Source organism: Hippoglossus hippoglossus, chromosome 3 (assembly GCF_009819705.1).
Source record: "Hippoglossus hippoglossus isolate fHipHip1 chromosome 3, fHipHip1.pri, whole genome shotgun sequence".
Classification (NCBI taxonomy): Eukaryota; Metazoa; Chordata; class Actinopteri; order Pleuronectiformes; family Pleuronectidae; genus Hippoglossus; species Hippoglossus hippoglossus.
Window position 1 is genome coordinate 18,118,190 of NC_047153.1, and position 18,281 is coordinate 18,136,470.

The 18,281-nt window shown below is 40.6% G+C and overlaps 2 protein-coding genes across 2 annotated transcripts; both read right to left on the minus strand.

The window, feature by feature from the left end:
- Positions 1–954: 954 nt before the first annotated feature.
- On the minus strand, positions 955–8,658 carry adpgk2 (ADP-dependent glucokinase 2). The gene is made up of 7 exons (XM_034577043.1): positions 8,123–8,658; positions 5,994–6,153; positions 4,447–4,637; positions 4,159–4,255; positions 3,219–3,355; positions 2,559–2,695; positions 955–1,835 (listed from the first exon to the last, which is right to left on the minus strand). Exons 1-7 carry the CDS (start codon positions 8,316–8,318, stop codon positions 1,263–1,265), a joined length of 1,491 nt encoding a protein of 496 aa, XP_034432934.1. The 5' UTR covers positions 8,319–8,658; the 3' UTR covers positions 955–1,262.
- A 650-nt stretch (positions 8,659–9,308) lies between these two features.
- ctsba (cathepsin Ba) lies at positions 9,309–17,245 on the minus strand. Its single transcript, XM_034577079.1, has 11 exons — positions 17,091–17,245; positions 14,171–14,298; positions 13,995–14,080; positions 13,634–13,748; positions 12,515–12,630; positions 11,935–12,020; positions 11,710–11,856; positions 11,154–11,270; positions 10,826–10,954; positions 10,288–10,369; positions 9,309–10,042 (listed from the first exon to the last, which is right to left on the minus strand). Exons 2-10 carry the CDS (start codon positions 14,291–14,293, stop codon positions 10,296–10,298), a joined length of 993 nt encoding a protein of 330 aa, XP_034432970.1. The 5' UTR covers positions 14,294–14,298; positions 17,091–17,245; the 3' UTR covers positions 9,309–10,042; positions 10,288–10,295.
- Positions 17,246–18,281: the final 1,036 nt, after the last annotated feature.

Genomic DNA, 18,281 nt, shown 5'->3' on the forward strand with positions numbered 1-18,281 from the left:
TCCTGAAAACATTAACAAACACAAGAAGAAATGCTACACATGATAGAAAAATTATAAAGAAACAAGGGAAACGACACGAAGAGGAAGAAACAGCATGGAGGTAGAGAAGAAATTTGTGACATCATACCCAGCTACCTACAGTGGTCTCTTAACTTAATTTTTGCATTATTGCACTGCCACTGACACAGAGGAATGATAATCCTACAACAAGTCAAACTCACCCAAAGCAGTTTGCACATTTTTCACATTAATGTATACTGGGAAGAACAGGAGGTGATGACCTCACCAGCTTTCTACTTTTAAAGACAGGAAAGGGAGGAGGCAGGACAGAATCTTGTCGTTAAAACGGATCAGATGTTGTTAACTTCTCAGCTTTAGACAAGCTCTTCTTTAACTGCACTTGCTGCAGGGCAGGTGAGATCAAAGGCTTGTTAATTGGTTGGACCCTTCCACTTTAAGTACGTGACAACACCTAATAAACATGCAGCCAAGAAACCAAAGATTCAGCTTTTGGATATGTCTACTGCATAGTAGAGTCACATGTTTGAAAGCACAAAGAGTTTCTTAGAACAGAAGTGAAGTGAAGCCCTGCAGTCTTCTGCTCTGTAAACACAGCAGATATGATGCATTTAATGTCTTGACACGTAATTCAAAAATGCCTCGAGCTACCTAGTGCGGCTCTATGAAAGTATCTGTATGACTTTATGCAAACCTCATCCCTATTTCTGTCATCCTGACTGAAGGCCTCAGAGAAATAGAATATGCTTATTAAAATCACTAGAGTCAGATGATGGTTTAGAATGATGGTGGGTGTGTGACAAAACAGGGCAGTGTCTGCTCATTCTAAAAATCAAATAAACTGGATACCTGAGGGCTTTGCACTAGAAATACATACTATACAGTATGTATAAATCTGAATCAAAGTATACACACCCTTACCCCGTTAACAAAACTGTAATTTTTTTCTGTAGCTCCAACAAAACAAATCAACAGTGAGCTAATTAATTTAAAACATGGTGGTTTAACCTGATTAATAACAACTGTACCCCATCATTTAACTCCTAAGAGTGATATTCCGTTTCCCTAATGATCCACCTGGGCCATGAGCTGATAGTGTGATAGCATTAGCCTGGTACCTTTCACAATCAGCACCTGTGTTTGCCAAGACTATTTTGCATCATACCTAGACCAAGTTTCCAGAGTCACGTTGTTGCAAACAAATATCAGCATTATTCACACAGATAGACAATTAGTGTCTGTGTTTAGATCTGCAGCACAAGGCCAGCAGCTGAGACGTTGTCCCCTCCACCTGCAGTTTGGTAAACCTCAGTGCACACCAGCACGGGCGCCACGCAGATCTCATAATCCTCCTCATCCCAGCAGCTGACAGGCCTGGTCTCCTGCAGAGGGATACGCTGGCTGCCTTCTCGTCGGCTGACAGAGAACGAGTCATCCATGATGAGCCTTGCCTTGCCGGGGTCAATGTCATCCGAGCCACAGACATGGCGGTTAGCAGTGAGAGACGCCTTGGCCGTGGCTGACATGGTGTTCTTCCACTGAGAGCCATGGGTCACGATCATGGCCTGAAAGGCCAGCGTGTGGACGTGGAGCCGGGTCAGAGACTTACCGCTGGCTTCTGCACCGTTTGTGTCACTTTCTGCATCAGCATCATTTGCATCCTTGTGGCGCTGGTTCAGAATGCGATAGACCTCCCTCATCTGGTCGAGGACAGTAGCCACACGAGGGTTTGGGTCTGACAACACGGTGATGTTGGAGCCTTTCAGCAGGCTGAGCAGGTTGGGAAGCTCCTGCTCATTCATCCCCATTGAGTCTGCCTGCAGAAACAGCAACAGGATGAGGGATTAAACCAAGAATTTGCACAGTGTGATAAATATCCCTTGATATTCCTTTATTGTAATAAAATAGTAAAATAGCACCAGCCGTATTCCTTTAATTAGTAATCAAGAGATCTGAATATGGGTGAATCTTATTATTAGGGATGTCACCATACCAAAAATGTAGTAGTCGATACTGATACCATGACATTTCCACGATTCCCAATTTGTAACCACGACAAAAAACAAAACAATAAATCCCATTTACTTCAATACACACTCCTTTATAAAAAATATTTGAACATACAAAAAACCACAGTGGCCATGAAGCCTTCAAGTTATAAATAAAAAGAAAAGACTATTAACACTATAAAACAGAACAGTGGCATGTAGGTCGATTTCAGGTGTAGCTCAATGACTGTGAGCTACACCCGTCATTGAGCAGGTGATTCTGCTCCTCTGCTCCCCTCCAATCCCCCACACGCACTGTGGCGTTTGTTTTGTTTCTAACAAATACTCATTAAGATGCAAATATAAGACGGATGTAAAATTTAAATAAAACTAACCAAATACAGGATCACAAGTTTATTTAACAAATTTAACTAAGTAAACCTGATAAAAAAAAATCCTGATAGTGGTATTCACCTGTGTCTTTGTATAATCAATCTGAGAAATATGTGAAAATGAATGTGATGATTAATGTAATTGTTCAGTCATACATACATGGGGAATGACGTACTGAAGCAGGTCTTCCATTATACTCTCTTCAACAAAACTGGCCATCTCAAAATGGATGCCGATCTGAGGAGACGAGGAGGACAGCAGGACGGCCAGGCGGGAGAGGAGAGCTTCACGCTCACCTGGAATGATGAAAGAAAAAAGACAGAAGATAAGATTTGAAAGAGAAAGGAGAGGATGTGAGATATCAGAGGCAAGGATGTCAAAGAAAATGAAAAGTAGACAAATAAAAGGAAAAGAAAAAAGGGTGATGTGAGGAAAGATGAGGAATCAGCAAAGGCCAACTCTCCTCTGCAGATGATTCGATAGGGAGCTATGCTAATCTCAGTCAAACTCTCTTATTTGCATACAATTCCCAAATACATACATATTTACATGTGTGTTTAAATATACAATACATACACAACCTTTATATAAACTCAGAATAGACGAGTACCCATAAGGAGAACCCATCACTCATTGCTGTGCCATGGTTTGACTTGGATTCACTTTCATCCCCACATCTTCCCAGCAAACACGTGCAAGAAAAATTGAGATACTACGAGTGATCATATCTCATTTCCCTATACGAAACAAAGCACCAGACTCTAATATTACATTTTCCAAATTTGCTTCAAATTAAGGTTGTCAACAATCTCCTCTGACCTGACTGGAAGGGGAAGTTATCCATCATTTGCAGCCCGCCCACCACCACCAGATCTGGTTGGAAGTCTTCAAGTTTCTCAGCAAACTCCTCCATGGAGGCCAGGTAGGGATTGTGGTCATCACTGTGGACGATATATCTACAGAGCACAAACACATGCACGGTCAAACACGAATGAATACATACAGTAAATACACAGCTCATAGTGCAACATGGTGAAAAATGTAAAATATAACCTAGGGCTGCATTATATTAGGAAAACATACGATATCCAATAACGTTAATTGTTGCGATGACGATTTGACTTGCAATAAATAACCAAATGCTTAAGAATACAGTGTTTAAGTCTTTCTGCTTTGGTTTCAGGATAACAAAGACACCATACAGTGAGTAGCGAGTCAGAGACGTTAGCTTAGTCTTAGAGAGAGAGACAGAGAAAAGAAAAGAGCAGCAGAGTCACTGTGTGCCGTTACCTTTTCCTCAGGTTCTGGAACTATAATAAAGAAGCCACACAATTTTATATAGTAATCAACCACTTATAGACATTAATTTGTCCAGGGCACAAACGTTATCACTAGCTGTTTCCACTGTACTAGAATGTTCTCGGAAGGCGGTACGTAATTTGAAGTAGGCGACTCGCAATTCTCCATCCAAGAAAAACCTGTCAATAATCGGAATATCTTTAATGTATTATCCAGGGCAATAGGGCTCCATCTGATTGGCCAAATATATTCACATGCAGAGCGAGAATGCCTGGCACATGGAACACCATTTATCGCAGTTCAAGCAGTCATTCGCAATACATATGTCGCGCAAGAAGAGATCGCGACAACAGTACATTTTTGATATATTGTGAAGCCCTAATATAAGCACTCAGATACACACTGTTTGCCATATATGAATCATCAAGATCCCTCAACAGCCAACAAATGCTCATCATACCTGTTGGCTCTTCGGGAGGTGTAGTTTCCCCATTTCGCTCCAGATGGATACTCAAGGATCAGGTGAATGTCCGGCTCTTCAACAATGTTGCCTGCCACTGCAAAGACAGGGGAAAGTGGGGTAATGACAGTGGAGAGGACAGGAGTGGGAAATAGAAGGTAAAGAGGGCAGAAGAAGAAAAGGGGAAATTCATTGATACAGGAAAATGATTGTAGGAAATAAATGTGAGGAGACGGATATTTGCTGCAAGGTAGAAAAGGGTCTGCCAGTGTGCATTTTTTTGTTTACCTGTGATGTGCTGGGACAGGACATCTGTAAAGTCCGGGCTGAAGCTTCCCCCTAGCAACACATCGCATCCCTCAGTTGCCATGCGACCAGCCATCACCGGAGCATTGCCACCAACTGCCCATCTGTTCCCAGGTAGGTCACGGGACGCCTCAACCAGCTCATTAAAGAGAGTGTCGTTAAGCATAAAACGCCTGCAACACAAAGATATTAAAAACTCAGTGAAACAAAATCAAAACTGAGAGACCAGAACCTGAAATCAGCAACTTTTCCTTTTATTTTTTAAACAAGACTTAAGTCTGCGATTATAGCAACATTTTGTCTTATAGCAACAAGACAGACTTGTTTTATGCCATGAAGATACATTGAAAGCAGAAGATACTGACATGCCTGAGCTTGAAGGCAAAATTCATCAAAGATAAACAAAGGATCAGAGAAACGAAAGAGGCAGAACTTCATTTTTTAGGACAGAAAGAAAGAAATGCATGTTTGTTCACAAAGAAGAGATGCAAGAAAAAGACGACAGATTTGTGGGGTAGGTAGAGGGAAGGAAAAGTTGTTTGGAAAGCCAAATTATAATGAGTCAAGTTAGTAATAAATATAAAGACAACACAAACACTAAGATACGAACTGTGTGACAGATGCTATGAGACTCCTGAAAGGCAATTTGAACATTGGCACCTTCTGAAAGCTGAAATATTGTTGACTTGACACAGAGACTAAAAGTGTTGTGTTATGTGCATGAACTCAGTAATTGTGAATCACACATGAGACTGTTCTAGAAACAGTGTATACTGTATGCTACTTTAAGAGATTAGACTAACTAGTCACAGTGTTACACCCTGAAGATTCAGGCAATTTCATTATTAAGTGCATTAAAAATACATCTCAGACTGTCTACAAGTTTAATCAACATCAGTATTTATAATCCTTAGCTCCCAAGACAACATTAAAGAAAGGGACCAGAGAAATAACTTAAGACTGAGAAAGACCTGGTTTCCGTGGCTAATAAAGATTTTTTAATTAAATTATTCACTCTCATTCTCACAAACATTCCCTTGCCCATTCTGTCCATGATGCTTGTGTAAGGCCTGTTGCCTTTAGGCTTCAGTTCAGACAATGAACAAGGGCTCACAAGCGTCAGAACAGGAACAACAGTGACATAAAAGAGGGGAAAGGAGTTGAACTACATAATAATAAGAAAGACTGCCACTGACTGATTAACAATAATGACGCAAAACAGACCAGCATGAAACACACACAAAGAGGATTGAAAACTCATTACTTTTGCTTGGCCAAACTACTTTGTATGGAAAATAGATAGAAAAATTTAAAGATGGTGGAATAAAGAGTTCTATTTGATTGATTGTATGCAACTTACAAAAAACCCAACACGTTCATGTTGGATTGTGAGTGTGCAGATACAAGCTGCATATAAACAGGAAAACTCAGCAAACGAGTTCTACCACAGAGAAAACTAAAGTATTCAAATATTTGTTTGAGCACATGCACTATTTATGCTAGCTCTTATGAAAACAAGCACCACTTACTCTGCAGCTGCTCCAGGTGCAAAGAAGTAGGCAAAGCTCTCAGCCAACTGTTCTGTGCTTTCTATGTAGTCATGATGCAGGGGATGGTCTGTGAGAGGGAGGCTGATCTTATTAAGCAATGTCACCCCATCTACTATCAGGTCAACACAACCTCCAAAACCTGTGGACGAAGAGCAGAGAGAAAAACACCATTAGATAAATAAAATAAAAACATGTAAGTTTACGACCAAACGTCTTTGGCCAACATGAGGGAAAAGATAAGGAGACGGACCGAAGGGATGGCAGGAAAACTGTAAAGGAAAATGGACGAAATGTCGCATCCCCAAAATTAAATTCAAAGTGTCTTGATTGCCACCTGATGGCTCGTTGTAGTATAGGTCATAAACCTTGCCTCCCCCGTGTTAGTGGATGGGACATGGGTCAAACAAAAAGTCGAAGTACATGTTAAATAAATGTTTCCTAAAGATGGTTTCTGTCATTTTAGGTAGTTCTTATTACATTAGTGTGTCTTCAAGTATTCATCTATCCTATAAGTTTAGTTTGAATTAGTTATTGATGCAATAAAGACGGTGAAACGTCATGACTGACAGCTGAGACTGACTCGTGATTGGTCAACCCTGGTTATTAATGGTACCTCAATACCGAGGCTCCATCCCCTGGTCGTTACTGCGCAGACTCTCGCTCCAAATAACGTCACCAGTGCAAGATGGCAGAGTTTCTGATATATTTTGGCTCAATTTTTGGAGAGACATGTCGTTCATCTTTTTTTATACGTATATTGTACATGTTCAGTTATTTCTTTGTCAAAAGCGCTTCACAATTAAAACCTCCTAGAAGTAACAAAAAACAAATTCTTTGGGGAAACACAGAGCAATGACAATGTCGGTAAACTGAGCAGAGAGAGATCATGCAGCAGCAATGATATTTGTCTGCTGGTCAAATATCAGTTGTTGGTTCAGTCTCATCCATTTAATCCAACATATGTCTCATCAATACATAACTTGAACTACAAACATTTTCTCTCAACTGTAAACAAAGGCCAAAATAAGGTTAAACCCCCCGATAGCCCACCTGCGTAAGCAACCTGCTAGAGAAGCCAGGAGGCAAAAGAATGGGGTAGACATTTTGACTTAAGTGTAACTGCTTAATTCCTTTTCTTTGCTCTTTCACTTCTGTGGTGTCACTGTATCATGGTCCAAAGGACGAGATTTTGGGATAAGATCATGACAGAGGAGACACAGATCGATCACTAATTACCATGTTTACTGAAGCCGGTCTGAGGTAGGTTGTAATATTCAGGTGAGGAATCCCACCCCCTTAAAAGTACTTAATGCGCATTGTTAACAGAGGAGGAAGGGGCTCAGCATTTGCCAATCATATTCACTTATGGCACCAACTACAGTTTTGCCGGGAATTTGAATAAGATGTAGATTACATAGATTGTATATAAAGATGGATGATGCATCTCCTCTATCCAGAAATTATGCTTCAATATCCCACAACTAGGGAAACATCTATGCCAATGACATAAGGAAGACACTAGTTCAAATGGTTCTCACACATTCATGGTACACGTGTTGTCACCATATTTGTCTTTGCACTCGTCAGTTTAAGCTCAAATAGCTTCAGGATGTTTCCTCTGAAACAAATGTTCGCCAAGCTGATCAAACAACATGATGATGACTGTGCAGATCATTCACAGTCACACCTCTGCAACCTCATCCTCCTCTTCACCATTAAATTACTCTTCACTGTCTTAGGTCTAGATTTAACATAGTAAACTTGGTTTAAATCTCCTTCCTAATGTATTGTGCCCCAATAACACCGATTATGTAGCTAATTTAGTTACTGTCAGTTCACATAGAATAAAAAATAAAGGTTTCGTTGCATTTAAATGACTCGAGAAAGCCCTCAACACCATTAGCTTAACTGCATGTTACAACGAGCAGGGACAACTCTGTTAACTGCGTTTGTTGTTATTTTGTCAATTAACATCCCCATAACTTCATCTGCAGCTCGTATGGATGCTTCTTTCCTTTCGGGACAGCTCGATAACAAAAACACAGAGTCACCATGACTGTCTCCAGCCAGGCTATGCTAGCTAACGTTAGCTAGCTCCCAACACTCACCGACAGCCACTCTCGGTCTGGCGACGTCGTTCATGCCGACTTTCTGTTCCGCCCGCAGCAGGGACGACAGCACCGTGTCCAGCCGGTCTTCCAACACATCACTCTGGGGTGAGCGGAACCAGATAGCCAGGAGAACCATCAGCAAGGACACCACAGGCCCGTATTTCACCCACGACACCCGGCTTCCTGCCTCCATCGCTGGCTGCCGGTCGCTCAGTCTGACTTGAACCAGCTCCGTCCACCAGTACAGAGCCAGGCAGTGCGGTGGGGGCTTGTTTTGAGAACCGGAGTGTCCCAAAGCTGGACGGATACTTAACTGAATCTAGGATATTAGTGATGAATAAAAACACAACCGCACAGTCTCTGTGAACCACAGGGCCGTCTAACAACCACTGTCCACATCTGTTCACAAGTCAGCGTCTTTCCCGAGTGTTTCTAAACTGTACACCACTGTCCAGGTTGGTGATGGGCCGACGCTGGTGAGCGAAACAAGCGGATGTTGTACTCTACTACCAAGGGGCGTGTTTGTTTTGATGACAACAAAGCGGAAGAGAATGTAGTTTGATCTTATCCAACATTTTAACCCGTTTAAACTTTTTGGAGGCTTAATTTCTACTTACATATAAACTTCTAGTCCTAGTGATCCATCTAGTAAACTTTATTTACTAGTCCCTCTTACACATTTACAGACCCAGTCAACCCCTTTTATTGTGACATACCTTTATAAGTTTGCAGTAAAGCAAATATATTATAATATAAAATTATTAGCCTGCAACATTAGTGATGTAAATATTAATGTATTGGTCGTTATAAACCAGTGTGACAATAGTCAACTCCACATAATGAGGATTTTGATACTTCTGATGCCAGTATGTTGCTACTCTTTAAAGTTTTGAATGCAGTTACTGTAACTTTTTTTTATGAGTCTTTCTGTACAATATTTCTACTTTTACCTTTGCAAAAGATCTGGATGGAAAGTTTAAATGCAGCAGAGACGAACAATGTTTATCATCAACCATCAGAATAGTTCTGACTCATACCTAATTACCCATTTAACCTTCACACCCTGACCCACATTTCCTTGCCGACTCAACCCTATCTTGTGCAAGAGGCTTCATATCAGTCAGTCAGATGAAATGCTACGAAGTGGATCTAGCATGCATGTTCAAGATGAATGACAACATACTGGGAACCAAAAATGTTTTATTTAATTCAGAACAGTAGTGTGCCAATATTTTTTGGCTACGGGCAGACAAGACAACAACATCTCATTTACAACCATATCAAATTTTAAAAAAGTGAGTTTTTCATCTGATACTAAAGTTTAAAAACACTAACAGGCACCAGTTGTAAGGGATATTTCCAGATATTGTAGAGTGGCATTTGTGGCACTAAAATTTAAAAAAAAAACAATTGAATAAAAACTGGCAATCAGCATGAAAGCTACTTATTTAAAAAATAAAATAAACATTAGGGGCTGTATTTCTCTAAAAAGTCTTAGCCCCTAACCCTAACCCAGTGCAGAAAAACATTGTGACAACAGGGGAACAAACTGAATCAGCTGACAGTCTGCTTCCAATCACCTGAGATGAAATGAACATACGTGTCTTTAAAAACATTTACTTCCTGTGCAACCTTTGATACCCTTTTAAAAAAAAAAAAAACTGAAAGAACAAGACCGTTCACAGAACCACCTTGAATTCAACATGATGATTTGTGCTCAGGGAAGTTTTTGCTGTCATACCCCATCTGCTAATCCACCGACATGAAGTGAAGGTTACTCTGGAATTTGTTCAGTTTGCTGTAGAAAGAATCTTGTACCATGTGTTCAAGGTTATCACTGGACTTTAAACGTAGATCTACTAAATGCAGGAGTGTGTCACCCTCTAGTGATTTAAAATGGCCACTGCTGCTAAAAACCTGCAAGACAAAAAAAAAAGAACCAGTGAGGCCACATTAATACCATTAAACATTTATTGAGACAAAAGCCTCTCAGACATGAAATGAGAGACAATGAGGTAGAAATGTGAGCTAATTCAGATCAGTGAGGTTTGTGTACAAATACTAATCCATGCATTCCAGTCAGTTAATGAGATTCGAGTTTTACTTTACATGCACACAGTAAACAGTTTGGTTTGAGGTCATTGATTGTTTTGTCGTCTTACCTCAGGGTTTATTTGGGAATTCCTGCCACAATCTCAGACTCGATACCACAGTGATCTGACCCACGCAGGATTTTAAAGAATCCTGAAGACCAGATACAAAAAACAGTCAACAGGACAGTTCACACATTAATCAAAAGTTATCATCACATGAGTCACATGTTTATTTTAGTATTTAGATGTACTGGTATTGTAAATCTGGTTATTTTGAATTATTGAAAGGATCATCGACTTCTGTGTATTTAAATGTTTCATTGTATCACATTTTTTAAATCATATTGTTGCGGGTATTTTATGTCTGAAATAAAATAAAAAATATATAACAACTAATATGTAAATGAAGGGTAAATTGATATTAATGTGGTAACCTGCATGCATTATTTCAATGGTGTACACAACATTAAGTCGGACTAATCCGTATAGGACTACTGTAGTTAAATAACATCATATCTTGTGAGCCATAAGATGACTTTGGAGAAGTGCCACATTTATTATTTACACTGGTACAATGTATTGAACAAGAAAACATGTCTCTGCTCACCGTTTTCACCCCAGTCAGTGTTCCAGGAGTTGGCACAGAGCCAGTAGGGGACGCCATCCTCCTCCCCCCAACCCAGGACCTTGATGGCATGACCACCCAGAGCAGATCCAGTTGTATGCTGATACACACCTGGAGGAAAGGCCCCAAAAAAAAGTTAAAAAAAAAAAAAAAAAAAAAAAAAAGGCAATAGTGAGAGAGAACATCAGAAACAAGATTTTATAAAACCCCTGAGCATAACTCGAAGTCAGCAATTACCCTGTACCGAGTATTTAGTAGCATTACTTATATTTACACTCTATTAGTCTGACAGTGGTGCTTGTGTTCTTACCGGACTTATACATCACAAAGTCTTCATAGACGATGAAGGCTCCTTCTACTGGACCATTTTGGGAAATCTCTGCCTGAATCTGCTCCACACTCGCTTCCACACTGTAGGACGATTTACCTGCAACACACTCAGAGTAAATGTGTGTGTGTATGCGAGTGTGTGTGTTCACCATCATTATGGTTTGGCAATCATTTTACGACATAAACAGTTTATTTTTGTCAGATATTACAGAAATACTCTGTATGTGCAAGTGAAGGAGTGTTTAAATGTATGACAGGTTATTGATTGATTAATAAAACTACTGATAACGGATTTGAATAACGAGAATAACTATTAAAACAATGACTGAGCAATCTGAATTTCTAATAAACTCTACAAAACCATTTATGTATGTGTACAATATGGTCTCTTACACATGTCAACAAAAAATTGCCATTTTATTCTTCATACTGCTTTTATCAACACAGATTCAAAACAAATATAAAATAATAAGATGAATGAAAACAATCTTAAACCTAAATCCTTACCAGGTAATTATTTATAATGCATTTCTTACCATAATGCTTGTCCTTTGTGTAGGTGGGAGAGTATCCTGCTTCACAACTGTGGACGCACTTAGGTGTGTCTCCACCCTCTCCACTGCAGTGAGGCCTGCTGCCATTCACATGGTGCTCACAGGGGGGGATGGTGTAGGGCCGGCAGCCTGTAGACACAAAGATGGAGTCAGAACTGTACAAACACACAAAAGCACACACACCATTATAGAAGTCTCCTAACGTACCAATGTGGGAGTTGTAGAGACCACCAGAGACCAGTCCCTCTTTAGTCCAGAAGTCCCAGGCAGCTGAGGGGTAACCACCATTACATCTAAAGACAGAGGGAAAACAAAAACATGCTTATCTCATGCTGTTGACACTGTAAAATATTAGGATGAACCAATTCAACCTTTTGCCCTACCAGGACGTATTTGTGCGACACTGATACTTTAACAGTCCATCCTAATCATAAATGTAAAATCAGTTCACATTATATACATATACATCATTGTGTGCCACTCATTGAAATATATTTATTTGCATTACATTGAGCCGAGGGATTGTTGTGTAACTAGAAATCACAATGACAATTACTGAATTTTATAAGTGCATTGATAAAGTACTGTATTTGTGGATTATAGATGTTATGACCCAAGGTACTTAATGAAGGTCGGTTTTGGCAGTTTCCTTCATCTTCTTATCAGATGATTTACTAGTGAGTTTGCATTGAGGCATCTCATCCTCTCCTCACCCTCTGGATTACAGTCTCCATAGAGTAGGTCACATCTGGAAGTAGTGAAACTGCTCACACATTCTGTTTCTTACCCCATGCCACAGGCGTCACAACAGGTCAGCAGATCCTCAGAGGAGATCTCCACACTGACCTTGCTACCACTGTGGATACACACACGGTCGGAGATGGCCTCTGCAGCGCCAAATGCCTGTGGTCAGAAGAACCAAAGCACGTCACAAAACACAGACATATAACCCCAAAAAACAGGGAAAGGGCCTAGATGTGATTACATGACAATTAAGCAAGGTTTCACTCAACAGTTGGGACAACCAACTAATCCTCTCCTTTTCCCCCAATCTGCAACACAGGTAGCAGGATGAATCTCTGCCTGTCTGACTGACATCTCTTAGTGGATGTCCACACACCACCTGGAAATCAACCTTGACAAGACTGAACTACTTTTCCTTCCAGGGAAAGGCTCTCCCTCTCATAACCTGACTATTACCTTTGACGACTCCGTGGTAGCCCCCTCCCAGACTGCTAAGAACCTGGGTGTGACACTCAACTCTCCCTTACAGCCATCATTACTGCAACAACCCATTCCTGTACATACATGCTGCACAACATCAGGAGAATACATCCCCTTCTCACTCAGAAGGAGTGGCAGGTTCTGGTCCAGGCTCTGGTCATCTCACGCCTAGACTACTGCAACTCACTCACACTACTGTGCTCCCTTCACTGGTTACCAGCGGCTGCCTGCAATCCGTTTCAAAACACTAGTACTTGTGTACCGTGCTGTGAACAGAGCGGGTCAAACCTCATGGTTGAATGCACTTATTGTAAGTCGCTCTGAATAAAAGCGTCAGCTAAATGAAATGTAATGTAACTCCACATCCTCAGTATTTTCTCGATAGTTTGTGGTGATAAGAGCAGACGTGTGTTGTAAAGAAAATCATGTGCTCTTGGCAGCTTAGTTAATACGTCACTTCCTGCCTCTGCCTGCTCTACATCTCACCTGAATAATGCGGATTATTGAGGATTTGTTGCTGTTGTGAAGACATCTGTGCAGAGAACCTCCCGCCATGTTGTGCATGTGTGAAAAACAATCTCTGGGTAAACTCTGGACCCGATTCTCTGGACCCGCATGTCATGTCTGAAAATGGCTATAATGTCACTTCTTTAGAGCAGTGAGTCCCCCCCCCCCCCTTTACCCAGCAGGATCCACAGGAGCCCTGGTCTCTAATCTCCTTCAGTGTGGGACACTCAGGCCACTGCTCTCTGGAGTCAAACTGTGCAGGCAGCTTCAGGCCTCCAGCATACTGAACCCTGCAGAGGTTAGATAGGTCAGTATTTCTGTGAGCTACTTATCTAAAACATGGCAGATTTGATGCAGGTGATTATACAGAGTCTGAAAACACTGCTTACAAGCAAAAGTACATAGTGTACATATTAGGGAAATGTACAAAACAAGAAATTCTCACACTCACTAATATGCGAGCAAAGGAATACTAAGCTAACATTGATCTCATGTGTTTCACACTCAGCGACAGACTGTGTCTAAGTGAGACTCACATGATTGGGAGTTTAGGTCCCTTCAGCATCGTTCCACAGAGTCTCCGCACGTAACTGTAGTCGACATCACGGAAGTTGTGACCAGCCTGCAGGAGAGACGGGACATTTAGTCAAATACAACCGATTAGAACCACTGCCCGGCGTCCAACATACTGTAAGAAGAGAAACAAACTCACCTTCCATGTAGTGTTCATCTTATTGATGTAGTTGACCATCTCCTTGGACAGTGGCTGGAGGTGGGGTCTGGCCAAGCTCACAGACACGCCTGCAGCCAATAACAAAAGGGCTGCATGCCACATTTTGTCTGAAAGACATAAAATAAGACAAAAATAGGTAAATTGGCTATTCACATCACTATGAGCTGTAGTAATTATATTAATTCTGATTAAAATTATGAAACCTTTCCATAAATGACAAAAACTGTACTTCTAACAAACAGACTAAATTCCAGGCAAAATGAGTATTTAAGGTTGAACAATGTTAAATGGACAATATTTACTGTATATAGCACTTTTCCAGTCTAAACGACCATTCAAAGTTCTTTACACTACAAGTAGCATTCACACAACAGTCTATATGCAGTGTCTATCACACTACATCCATCAGCATAGCCGTCAGGGGCAACTTGGGGGTTCAGTATCTTGACAAGGACATTTAGGAATGCAGACTGAAGGAGCCCAGGATCGCACCAATGTCTATCTGGTGAGTGGACGACCCTTTACTACCTCCAGATCCACAGGAGCTAGAGTTAGAGCTACAAGAAGATGCTGAAATACAAATGTAAAATACACAACATCAGCAGGAAATGGGGACGTTAATGAAAACTCCACAAAGATTCAAAAACTCCACATTCACAAAGAACTCAAGAGGGGAGAAAAATGTTTACATTTGTGGACAGTTTGAGGGTGAGAAAATGTAATGCCATGCATGAGCACAAGCTATTCCGCTAACACACACACACACACACACACACACACACACACACACACACACACACACACACACACACACACACACACACACACACACACACACACACACACACACACACACACACACACACACACACACACACACACACACACACACACACACACACACACACACACCTGACTGGACAGTGTCACAGTGGCTGCGGCTACAAGTGGAACAAGCATTCACCGACGCACAGAGCAGAATAAAACCTCTTATCCTCGGTCATGCTAGTGTGGAGTGTTTTCCAGAAGTTAAACTCACCGCATCAGTAAACATAATAAACAACTTACAAAACTAAGTCACTAGATGTAAAATCGACTTAAGATTAATAATATGCAAAATAACTGTACAGGTCATCAGAGGTGAGATGCATTAGTGAGAGTTGAGATCATGAGGTCAGTGCTAAGGCCTGAACAGAACAAAAGCTTTGTGAGCGAAACAGAGACAGATGGTGATTTTTTAAAAGTATTTCAGTGATTCTGTCTTTAATTGTGTTTGAATAAAATAAAACAAATTAAAAAAAATACAGAAGAGGATCCAATGAAAACCCGCTAGGTCTTTCAGAGAAAAGAAAAAAACAGCAGTGAAACTGGTTTCATATCACATGACAAGAACAAAACATTCATAAGGAAATAAGTGCAAAAAATGGATCACTGACACACTTGACAAAGTTCAATCTAACCACCATCATTTCTACTAAGAGCTCAAAATGCTTTAATACCACAATCTTATTCTAAAACATCATATTTATACATCTAGTTTATGGTTAAATGTTGGTTATAGAGAAAGTTATTTTCATTCTGGTGCCTGTGCTGATGTCTGTGGCATTAAACCATCTACATTCTGATACCAACTATGTGCAAACAATGGAAAACTTAAAAACATGACAATGGACAAACTGGGACTAACAGATTATGTTCGAGCCACAAGAAAAGTATAAAAGACAGCCAAGTATTTTTTTTAATCAGTTTTTAAAGAAGTGGTTCAACCCCACACTTCCTGAAAACATAAAGGGGATGTGATTTGGAGAAGTGAACAATGACCCTGCTGATCATTATTTTTAAGATGTCCATCATACCAAGACTCACTCAGGCTGCATTAACTTGCTGAGTCATGGTGGAGGGTTTCATGGGCTTTTTGACACCTCTAAATGTCAAACCAACATTTAGAAGAGACGAGAAGGGCCATTGTTGGTGTGTGGGGGGTTTCAGATCAAGTCAGAAATGGCGTAAGTTAGCAACAGAGCCACAGAGAGACGACCTCAGGAGCCTGAACAGACTTCAGGACCCTGAACGTTTTTGACATTAAAGCTACAGGGATAATGTTTATTTTTTGTATTCAGAAGGGACAAGGTAAATACTCTGTAATGGTCCTTCTTATGTTTTATAGTCCTCCAATCTCTCACCTGTATGTGCAGCAGTCTGTGGTGGCACATGATAGATGTAGCTGTTCTCTGATTGTCTGATGACTCACATGTGTTGGTTCTATGTGGTAATAATTCCAACTGATTTCCTCCTTTGTCACAGAACTACAGGCCTGATGACAGGAAGTCTGGTGAGGCATGATTTTCCGAAGTGTTCAAATAAAAAAAAGGTCAAACCCTGTTTCTATGTACTTGCAAATATATAAACTTTTTTTATTTAAAATTTACCAGTTTCAGTTACAGGTTTTCTTCCCCTTTGACATTTATAAATCTCTGTGCCTTTTGTTTCCTGCAACTCACTTTCACTTTCCATCGCCCCGTTTACTGTGCTCGACTCTTCAGCGTCAAGTTTCACAATCACCTGACTTTAGAGATCAAGTTATTTCCCCTGAACTAACGACCTACCTGTTAGTAACGCATGTCACCTGTGAGCATGAGGCTAAAGTGGGTCAGCCAGTGAAAAACAAACATCAGACATGTAACAGCACGTGAGGCGACACAATACAGATTTAAACTGCTCTTTGTTTTGGATCGGTGTGGACTCCGCTGCTTCACGAGGAGCTGGAACAGAACAAAGTGCTGACACACGGTGTAAACATGTCTGTTACACACTGAGGCCGCTTCACGTCGACACACAACAACAACAACTGCATACTGTGGTTAAACTACAGTTTACTATAGTAAATAAAACCGCTCACCTGTATTTTGTTTGTCTGTGTGATGTTGAATCAATCCTTATGTCGTGTCTGCGGGACCCTGGACAACAAAGTGTGCGAGTGTGACACGGCCCCTGAATATTTATCTTGCAAAGCACGTGACACACTCACATGATCGCTGCTCATGTGATCAGTGACGACACCAAACCAACACCAGCGGACCACCAGCGCCACTCCTCTGGTTTGTTATTGTTCAGGTGTCTGAGTGTCTGGAAACAAGAGGAAAATAATCCTTATATTTGTATAACTGATAAAAAAAGCACATGTGACACCGTGGAACTGCAATGCTTTAATATGACTGATAGGTGATGATAAAGCCCCCCCCCTCTCTGACAACTGGTCACCACTGTACTGTCAAAATGTAACCTTGTAGGTTTAACAGCTGCCTCTACATGGGCCATTTATGCATTCATTTATTTAAGTTATTTAAGTTATTTATTTATTTATTTCAAACATGTTAAAACAGAATATAGAAATGAAAAAATAAGAAATAAACAAAAACATCAGCAGTCATGTTGAATCCGAGGGAAAGTAATATAAACCATAACGGCCCTCCGTAGAGCTCATCCCTCCACCTCCCCTGCCTGATACTGTACAAATCAGGCAGTTTCTTAAACATGCCTGATTTTTATTCATCAAGATCCATGAATCATTCTGTGGGAAATCAGTGGAAATGTTAAAAAAAAACTACCCTGCACTGATAAAGAAGATGACCTTTCTAAATAATGCATGCACAGCAGCGAATGTAGACTAATTCCTATGTATCCCTGACTTTCATTTCTTTATTCTTTTGAGAAGCATCTTGTGATTGATAGCTGATGAAGAGCAATGATGCTGTTTCGCTGTCTCATGCTGTGGATCACTGACCACAGACAACATACTGATTGTGTCACTACTTTCTCTTCCTTTAATGAGACTGTCATCTGACTTTCAAAATATGTTTTCATCTGCGTTTTTTTTGTCTTTCACGTTCTTTAACATTGTAAGAAGGACTTTTTTGCACATTTTCACAGATCTCTCAGAGAATAATTCACGGATCTTGATGAAAAAAATCTGACATGTTGGGGGGACTGATATTAATGAGTGTGTGCAATTTGGTGCAGTTCCAAATAAAAATCTGGTGAAATAAAATGTGGTTTCATAAGGGGGCTGTTGGGCCTTAGTGGTATGTAA